Genomic DNA, 10,622 nt, shown 5'->3' on the forward strand with positions numbered 1-10,622 from the left:
GGGGTGGTGGCTGGCAAACTTGATAGTTTACCCTAGGCAACCTAGATGGAATTCCGTCTAGGTTGACTATTCCGTCTCGTTTGTCAAACTAGACGGAATTTTCCGTCTAGTTTAATCCAAACTAGACGGAACAATCTAGACAGAAATTTTCCGTCTAATTTGCTCCAAACTAGACGGAATTTTTTTCCGTCTAGATTGTTCCGTCTAGTTTGATCGTTTTTCTACTAGTGCCATTACCCTGAGTGGGACAATTGTCACTGGTTATGCACAACTTCCTTAAACAACCTTGACGTACTAAAATTGCTACACCTTTATGCTCTCATTAAAAATGTGGCACCTTTTTCCATGGGCTAAATTATCAAATTGGTATTTTTATTCTGTTTGCCAGTTTAGTATATTTAAAAAGTTTGATGACAATAAGGTATTTTTTTTCTAGACCTTTTAGTCAATAAGGCACATTCTTGTGGACGAGGGCCAAAAAATTATTAGGAGTGAGTCATGTAATCAAAATTTAGCCTTGTTAATGCTAACATTGCAGAGATGTTAATGATGTGTGCATTTTTTAAGAGAATATGGGATTTTAACTAACAATGAAACCCTAAATTGCCTAAAGACACCTCATTTGCCAAATCCCCTGAAACTCCAAAATTTTTAAGTGGAAAAGAGTTCGCACTCAAATCATCAGCTATAGAGAATCTCTCTGAGGGAGAGAGCATGGATGTAAATGAATAAGGCATGATGGGTCATCTCCAGCACTGCGGTCTTCAACTCGTGATCGCAAAGGTAAGATTTGGTGTTCTTTAACTATATTCACTTAGGTGCCGTTTGACAAAGGGTTAAGTGAGAGGTTAAGGAGACTTAACCCCTTATTAACTTGCCAAACACAAAAAATCTATATAAGAGTTAAAGTGAGTTAACCCTCTATAATTTTCCAAACACAAAATATATAGAAAAGTTAAGCTAACCCCTCTAGAGGGATTAAAATGAGTTAACCCCCTCAAAATGAGGGGTTTACTAATACTCCTATTTAGAAGGATTAAGAGCTAACCCCTCTAATTATAAAGAAAATAGTCAAAATTATTATTATTCCCAAACACTAAAAATGATCATAAGGGTTAAAATAAAACTTATATAACGGGTTAATAATTTAGTCCTTCAAGAATTTTCATATGGCTATAAGTAACCTAACTCAACTTTCAAGAAGAGAGGAATTTATTTGATATGTGGAAAGATTAGGCATTACTATGAACGCTGTGTTGGGGAATTTCAGTCTCCCCGCCTACCACGATATGCGCAACTCGGAAGCCAACCCCAATCAATAAGATAGAACAACCACAATCAAGAAAAAGAACACCGAGATTTACGTGGTTCGGTCGACCAACTTCGACCTACGTCCACGGGGCAACAATACGAGAAACTCACTATGTATCAGGGAGAACTACAAGAGGAACCACTCAACTCTCGTCTCTCAATCTCTCAACCTCACATACATAATCAACTCTCATATTCTCTCCAAAGCCCACTCCTTGTAATCTTTTGCACGGATAAAAACTTCGAAACCCTCTCTCTCTCTCATCTACTATATCTCTACTTTTTCTTCATTATTTTTCTTCCACCAATAAAAGAATATATATAGGGAAACCAAAACTCTATCTCTAGCCTAACTTCCTAATTAGAATAGGATTCAAACTCCTAATCATGATAAAACCCAAACTCCTAATCATAATAGAACTCAAACTCCTAATCATGATAGAACCCAAACTCCTAATCATGATAGAACTCTAACCCTATCTAATTTTCATGAAGTTACACAAAGAATCAAAGACAAAATCCCAACACGCTGTAGGTACCAGAAGACTGGTGAAATTCCATCCAAACCATAAGCAAACGTAGTGGAGGGAGACATTGTTGTTGCGATGGTCTGTGAAGTTAACATAGTTGCACAAAACAAAGATTAGGTGGGTAATTATTGGGCAATCCAAATTATATGTTCCAATAGAGGAGCTTTCACCCCCTCCTCCACTATTGATGATGGCGAACAAGTGGTCATGGACGATTTGTGGCCCTCGCCTGTTGTGGATAAGGGAAAGGTGCTTCTAAATTAAGCACACTTTGGGAGATTCCTTTCTCTTACAGATGTGCTTGATGTTCCCAAAATCCGTTAGACAGCATCTCTTCTTGTTAAAATTGGTGCTCGGGTCTTCTTTTGGTGGATAAATTTATAGTGACTAGAAATGGACAATTTGTGGGTAAAATCTATTGTAGCCAGGGTCTGTTTATTCTTAATATACTTGAATCATGAATGAAAATACATCTACCTCTTGTGCCTATTTGGTTAACTCCTCAAATCTTTGGCATGATAGATTAGAACATGTTGGCTTCTCTTACATTAAAAAAATGGAAGATATAGGTATGTTGCATAATGTGAAAGCATTTGATCATGAAAAAAATATGAAATATGCATTAAATCTAAGTCAACTAAGATATCATGTAAAAGTGTACGAAGAGAATCTGAATTGCTTGAATTGATTCATAGTGACCTTGGTGACCTGAAAAATAGTAACAAGAGGTGGTAAAAGTTTTGTTGTGCGCAGCGGCCAAATTGTTGTGCTTCGAGGAACCAAACCAAAACGTCAAGATAGAAGGCTAAACAATCCACGATAACGACACAAACACAAACAACCAATTTTTACGTGGTTCGGAAAGTTACCTACGTCCACGGGGCAAGAAAGGGATGTGTTTTTACTAATAGAGGAAAGAGTACAAACTGAGATTACAAATCACTCAAAACAACCAACTAATCTCACCAACAATCTCTAATTCTCTCCAAAATAAAACCCTAACTAATAGCTTGGAAAATACTTTTTTTCTGTGCTCCAAATATCCCCCAATCAATGCTTAATCAAAGCACAATCAAAGCCAAAGAAACCTTAAAAACGCGTCTCTATTTATAACAAAACACAATCCTAAACAGATTGGGATTCTAAAAAACGAGTCTACCACACCCGGGGATAGCAGACACCACACCCTTAAAAACAGGACAGATTCTGTCATACCTGGGTGTGGCAGACACCACACTCATGTCAACAGGGACAAATTCTGCCACATGGGTGTGGCAGACACCGCACCAGGGCGTGGTGGAGCCTGTTTTGCTTATTTTTTATATTTTTCTCAAATTCCTTCGTCGTTTTCATAATTCTCCACATCGACAAAGTTTTCCCAAAACTGAGCCGACACCAACCAAATCAAACGTCTCACTTGTTGCGTCCAGTACAAAATGAAATAAACTCACGACAATGGACTCAATCCACAACAAGTCGAGAATGCGAACAAATTCCAAATGTCGGTATCAACTTACCAAATCGGCTGCATCATAAATGACTGCCTACGTATCCTCTTGCCTAAGGAATCAATCCTTCACGTAGTTCACCAAATGGCCTTCAAAGACCCTCAATCCAATAGAAGAGTTCTCAACTCTTCACCAACAAATCTGCAGCTGATAGCCCTCCCAATGGCCCCAAAGTGAAACAAACCAAACACCTCCACCTGAGGTGAATCAACGGCCACATCCAAATCCAAATTATGTCCACCAGCTGCACTCGAATCAACCAACTCATCATCTGCATCCAAATCCAAATGATCCCCAAACTGTGTCACCTCAGCTGGAATCTCAAACGATGCAATATGATCTGGAGTATGTGGAGTAATCTCCACCCAATGTGGAGTAGCATCATCCTCCACCGCTACGCTATCCCAATGATCTGATCAACACTCTCCACCTGTCGAGAGTCAAATATGACAAGTTCTATGTAACCATTATATATGACTATTCTAGATATACAATAGAATATCTATTGAAATCTAAAGATGATGCCTTTGAAATGTTTTTGAAATAATCTGTAGTTCAAAATCAACTAAATAAGAAAATCAAAATAGTAAGATCAGATAGAGGTGGTGAATATGAACTTAATCTAATAGGGTAGTTGAGATCAAAAGCCTAACTTGATCTTAACAAGGAGAAGTGTTGGTTGTCTCTGGTTATTATGTTGTCATGCTGACTTGTTTTTTCCTATCAAAATGTACTTATGAGATCATAAGCAAGGGCCGATCCAGAAACTTTGGCCATTGGGGGCAAAACTGTAAGTTAGCTAAGATATGATATTTTTACCAAAAATATTAGTGGCACCATTACTAACTATGAGTGTCTATTTCACAAAAAAATCTGGAGGCCTAGGCGATCAATAGCGAAAATAATGCTAGCAAAAATTGATATATGGGTTTAATTTTAAACTAGTATATCCGCATGTGCAAATGCATGTGCAAGTAACAGCAAGTTCTTATCTAGATAATTCTCCGCCATTCATCTTAATTATATTATTTATGATTTAATGTGTATACATGGAATTTCTACTAAAAATGCATGTGCATAGTGTAAATGTTTAAAATAATAAAATAAGTATAAATATATACACTTTAACCATGATTTCCATATAAAAATAAATGTAATATAATATTTTTAATAAATGACTGAAAAACCTATTTAGAAAATCGTGTATGTAATTAGAATAAACATATTATTATAGACTTTTACATATAAGTTAATCTAATTTAAATGGATTTTAGAAAAGAAGTGATGTAATTATTCATTAAATTAGTAGGATGCTAAACAACCAATTTGTCAAAAAAAAATAAAATAAAAAGAAATAAGATATTATGGTAAGGTTTACAAAGTTGTGCTCTCTTCTGGAGTTGGAGCAAAATTAATGATTGAGGTGATATTTACACACTTATCTAGAAATTTACAAATAACATAAGAATACATGAGTGGATTGAGTATACAGGTGAAAACTGTGTGTGTGTTTAACAAGTATGTTTAAAATTACACCCATTTAACAAATTAAGTACACTCTATCTTGTATCTAAACTATTTATAAAAAAGGATTGGGTGTTAAAACTTTTGATTGTCTATTTTACTCTTATAAAATTTGATAATTTCTAATAATGCCTCAAAATTTATTCAATTCATGCTATTTATTATACTATAATTATTCTTGCAATAAAATGGAGAACTAATATTAAAAACTAAATAGATATTATATATTTTAATCATATTCCTTAAAATTTATTCGATTCATACTATTTATTATACTATAATTTTTTCTTGCACTAAACATAAGAACTAATATATATTATAAACTTTAACCATATTAGTCTTATGTTAAATAAGATAAATATTTTAATTTAGGTATTATATATTATACAACAAATATATAGTTTTAATATATAAGATAATAGTATCATGACTTATATTTATAATTAATATCATGATTTAAGATAATTTAGTATTTAATTAAAAATCTAACATCTAATCTAATACTATGATATATTGATATGTGCATCTGGTGTATAAAAAATCCATGAAGAGGAATAGTAATATAAATGTTAACCTCTTGACGTAGTCTAGAAATAGCATATAAATTATCATAATATATATCACTAAGTATTGCAATTACTTATCATAGTATTTGGATACGAGATAATTTTTTGCATGCGGAATTCGAAGCGGTGTGGGAAGCTATTACATTTGCTCTTGATATTGGATGTGAAAATGTAATTTTTGAAGTAAATGTGGAGGCAGTAATTAGAGATATCCATAATGGGGTGGAGCAACACTCGATTTTTGAACACTTCGTAGATGATATTCAGCGATGTTGTACATATCATTAGATTGGTAGATATTTTTCTAAGTTGCATTCAGAATTGGAGTACTGCAACAAATGGTTGAAATTGATCTACTCAATGAAAAAAAAACTCTCCAACTTAAGAAAATAAATTATAATAGCATATAAATGTTAACCTCTTAGTGTAGTCTAATATAAATTATAACTGGAATACTAATATAAATGTTAACATCTTGGTGTAGTCTAGAAATAGCATATAAATTATCATAATATATATCACTAAGTATTGCAATATACTTATCATAGTATTTGTATACGAAATAATTCTGAGCATGCGAAATTCCAAACGGTGTGGGAAGCTATTACATTTTCTCTTAATGCTGGATGTGGGAAGGTAATTTTTGAAGAAGATGTGGAGCCGGTAATTAGAGATATCTATAATGGGGTGTAGTAGCACTAGATTTTTGCACACTTTATGGACGATATTCAATGATATTGCCCATGACTCAAGGAATGAGATTTTTAGGTAGTTCCTCAAATGGATAATATAACAACTCACGTGTTGGTCCAAAGAGCTAAGAAAATTAATGATTTTGCGATATGGTTGAAAGACCCACCATCATTTTTACACAATATTTTAAGTCTGATAAGAAGCAGTGTTAGTCCACATTCTTTTAGTGTGCTTCTGGGTTGTCATTTTAGTTTAGATGTGTCATAATATTTTTTTCGCGAAAAAACTGTTGCAATATAGTAATTAAATCCTACCTAACAAAGTAATTTATAACATTTTTCCTTCTGGACCTACCAATAATTCATTTAATATGAATATTAGTGAGAAAGGGAACTCATAATTAAAGCATCGTATAACTTCTCTTACTAACTAATCAAATTCTCTTTATTAATTATGCACTAATTATTTCCCGACTAATCTACTTGCATAAACATTCCTCTTTGATCTCAGGAGTTGCATAAAGTTATGCTATATATGGATGCTCAAATGCATAAAAAAACACTAAAAGAATAAAAAGAAAAAAATGGAGGAAGTGAGAATTTTGGCGGTGGAGTCATTCCCTCGATTGTAGTAACCAAGATACCTCACAGTCAACAAGATTTACAGGAGATAATTGAGAGAGAAGATGATATTGCTTTTCTTTGGAGAAATGAACAAATCTATGACCAATTTCATCTCCAATTTATAAAAAAATATCAATCTGTTAGTTATAAAAGTATGCAAATTTGTGGAGAGAAAAACTAATATAAATGTCAATAAATTCATAGCGAGTGGGTGGCTGGGGGATTTGTTTGAGTCCTCGTTGTTGTTCTAAAAAAATTGTGACGAGTGCACTGTTTGATGGCCTTCGAATATTTAATCTTATATCATTACTTAATATACATTACGTGCAAAGCACATGTTACATACTAGTCTACATAAATTTAAATTTATAAGTGTGATGCCCCAAGTATAAATAGTCCTATGTCGCAAAATGAGTGAAAAATTTAGTGGCTTAAATATGTAAGCATAAGACTCAAATGTAACATCGGCTAACCAATTTTAACAATGGTTTGAGCCAAACAACACGCTATACTAGGTGGGTCTCACGGCTTGCACGCGTCAATGAGCTCGTGGACCCGGGGCGTGACAATAAATGAAAGAGTAGAGGTGTGATTAAAGGGTAATAGTAGCATAATATAGATACATTTTATGGAGGGTAAGTGTAAATAATTACGATCAGTGTAAATAATTACGGTCAGTGTAAATAGTTGCCCCCACTGCTCCCAGTGTAGATCCGCCCTTGATCATAAGAGACTCATTGCTACCCTTTTTATATTTAATAATTCAAGAAACTGCCCCTACACGTTCATCCAAACCTAATGGGGTAGCTGAGAAGATCATAAGCCTAACTTGATGTTAACAAGGAGAAGAGTTGGCCGTCACTGGTTATTATGCTGATTTGTTTTTCTATCAAAACATACTTAAGAGATGATCGTAGGCTGACTCATTGCTGTCCTTTTTATATTTAATTTAATTAATTTTGTACAAGGCACGTGTTGTTATGATTGATTTTGATAATTAAAGTTGATAAACCACCTTATCCTTCGACTAATTAATAAATGGAGCCAGTTTCATAAAATGGCAGTAAGTCTATTTAGACGTGACATGAACATACTATGATTATACTCTGTGCGGAAGATAAATTGTGGGGGGAAAAACCTTATTGATCAGTGGATCATTCAATTATTTTCAGTAACGGAACGAGATGGTCCAGGAAAGACAACCCCCCCCCCTCCCCCCTCCCCCCCCCCCCTCCCCCCCCCCCCGCCCCCCCCCGCCCCGCCACTTCTAAAATTTCTTTCGAATCATCAAGAAGTAAGCCCGTCGGCCAGTGACGTCAGAACATCGTAAGCCTGGTGCGGCCTCAAGAACCATCACGCTTCTTTTCGGCCGCTCGACTGGGCCTGGGCCTTCTCGATCGCCCGAGGAGTTTGTTAATCAGAAGAAGTTAGACACGTAGCGTACGTATACAGAGGAGGGAAAAGAGCGCAGAAGCTGAGGAAAGGATAAAAGAAGGTGAATCAAAATCATGACGAATTGAGCAAACCAGATCACAGGTTGGCAACAGCTAGAAAATTGATTCAGAGTTTTAAGTTAAGTTTTAACAAAGTAAATGGTGCTGGAATCGAAATTTTTTCTAGAGAGACAATTGGATGACACGCTGATCATAATTTGGCAACAGGCTATAACTTCTACTACCAAACTCGTCCGGTTTCTAGCCGGAACTTGGCTCCTCATACACCAGGCTACTGCTGTCCATCCCTGACTAGAATCCTTTACCTCTTCCTCATATAGCAACTGACAGTAAAATAAAAACTCAAACTCACTGACAAATTAGCAATACTATTGCTCACCCGTCCCAGACCTCAAATGGACACACTATTGGGTATTCCCCTACCCGTTAACCCACCAACCCGCGTATGATCCGACGTATTCGGATACAGCAAAGTATACGGCATTTGAACCGGCCCATTCCTGTTCTTCAAACTCCCATCCTCATTCATCTCCAAAATCCTATTCTCAATCTCAATCAACTCGTCTCCAAACCGTCGAAACGCGTCGATGGCCCTTAAATTAGAAGTCCACTCCGGTGCATCTCGCTGACCGAGGTACAACTCGTCTGACGAATGGCGTGACAATATCTCAATCAGTGACACGCCCAGTATCGTCTGAAACTGACTCGTTATGGTCTTCAGAAAAGCCCGGTCTGGGTCTCTGGCTAGCTCGTCGTAGTCAGATGAACCCGGTTCGGGCATAAAACGTCTGCTGATGGTTGGTCGATTCGGGAGGAAACCAGCGTAGGGATACTGTCCGAAATTGACAGCGGCGTGAAGTGCAGAGGATATCCATATGATCGTAGTACAAGTTTGGACCAAGTCGGAGATGGATTGCATTTTGGGCCACCAGCCCTCGTTCTTTTTGTCGCCATGGCCCACTTCGATTATTTCAGTCCACCAGGCTTGGAGCTCGGTATCGGATTGAACTGTGGCGTGGTCTGAATAGTAAATGGAACAGTATTCAGTCACCCACGTTTCGATTGCGGCCCAGACGGAGAGCCCATCCACGGCGTAGGGGTAGTCTGTGATTAGGAGCCGGAGTTTGTTTGGGCTGCTTGGGTCTTCAACCGCAATGCCCCTGAAAAACACAGTGTAGCAACTCGGTTAGAAAGGTATTGTAACTGAGAGTTATAATGTATTACTGTATCGGCAGACAATTCCCCGAGTTATTAGGTATGAAGTGAAATTTTTTCTTTGAAGAGCCTACTAATCTTTGAAATTAATGGTAAAAAGAGTGTCAATTCATCAAAAATAGTTGATACAAGAAGACTGATTCATGTGTCATTGATCCATGCTGTCAAAATTTAGTCACCGATCAGCTTTATGTTTGGAACCTAAGGTTGTATTTGACCTCCGTCACTAGCAGGATCATCACCAGCCAAGTCCATATCAGATGCTCGGGGAGCTGCACGCGGCTTGCGAGCTAATCTCTTCCGCCTAGCAGCAGGGACAATAATCAAAGGTCTCGCCTGGGGAGGAGGACGGAACTCTTCATCCTGGTCAACTGTGGTCCCTGAAACATCAAACCATAGTCAGTTTCAATATTCCTAGAAGATGTAATGAAAAGATGAATAGCAAACCTCGCTCGGAAAAGTCTTCATAACCTTCAGGATCTCCGCCTGAAGCCTCGTCTGCGGAATGAAAGGTCTTCTTTCCCTCTTCATCAATCCGACGAGTCTTATTCCGTGTCCTCTGTGATCGGGCATTTTCCCAAATCCTACGGGAATCAACCTGAGAAGCTTCCTCGGCCTCTAGCTCTGCAATCGGCTTCACGGGGATGGTCTTGTTGGCTGCTAACAACCACTTGCAGCTTAAGAAAGTAAGGTTCAACTGCCGATCAGCACTCGGGAGACTGAATTTAGCACCAGTACAGCCAGTCACGGTCCACAACCACGCACGGAGACCATCTACCAAACCACCGTGGGCACGAAGCTGCTGACGAGGATTCCCGACGTAAAGCTGATCGTAGCCAAACTGACGAGCGAATCGACAGGGTAGATATGGCTCTATGAAGCACTGATCCCTCACCCGAAAAGTCAAATAACCTGGCCTAATGTTTACCAGCCAGTTAAAGCACCCGATGTCCAAGTGAGTGCGATACTCTCTCGGCCTCTCTTCATCTGTCAAACTATCGCCGTATCGGCCGGAGAACTGCGGAAAGCAAGTGGAAAATGTCCAACACTTGTGGACCTGCAGCTGCTGCCTGACGTCAGAAAATCCGCGCCCCTCCCACTTGCCGTTCTCAAGCAATTGTAGTAAAGGAACAGAATGATCTGTGGCGCTCGGTACCGACATCATATCGGGACGGTGAAGGACAAACCAAGCCATCAA

General features: G+C 37.7%; 1 protein-coding gene across 1 annotated transcript; it reads right to left on the reverse strand.

Moving 5' to 3' along the window:
- On the reverse strand, positions 8,291–10,411 carry LOC109820935 (linoleate 9S-lipoxygenase 5, chloroplastic-like). Its single transcript, XM_020387132.1, has 2 exons — positions 10,353–10,411; positions 8,291–9,390 (listed from the first exon to the last, which is right to left on the reverse strand). The coding sequence occupies exons 1-2, from the start codon at positions 10,409–10,411 to the stop codon at positions 8,601–8,603; spliced, it is 849 nt and encodes a 282-aa protein (XP_020242721.1). The 3' UTR covers positions 8,291–8,600.

Source organism: Asparagus officinalis, chromosome 8 (assembly GCF_001876935.1).
Source record: "Asparagus officinalis chromosome 8, Aspof.V1, whole genome shotgun sequence".
Lineage (NCBI taxonomy): Eukaryota > Viridiplantae > Streptophyta > Magnoliopsida > Asparagales > Asparagaceae > Asparagus > Asparagus officinalis.

Coding starts and splice junctions, on each gene's coding strand:
- LOC109820935 (XM_020387132.1), bottom strand. CDS start 10,411: ATGAAGAGAGGCCGAGAGAGTATCGCACTCACTTGGACATCGGGTGCT. Junction 9,391..10,352: donor TCGGGTGCTTTAACTGGCTG/GTAAACATTAGG, acceptor TTTCTAACCGAG/TTGCTACACTGTGTTTTTCA.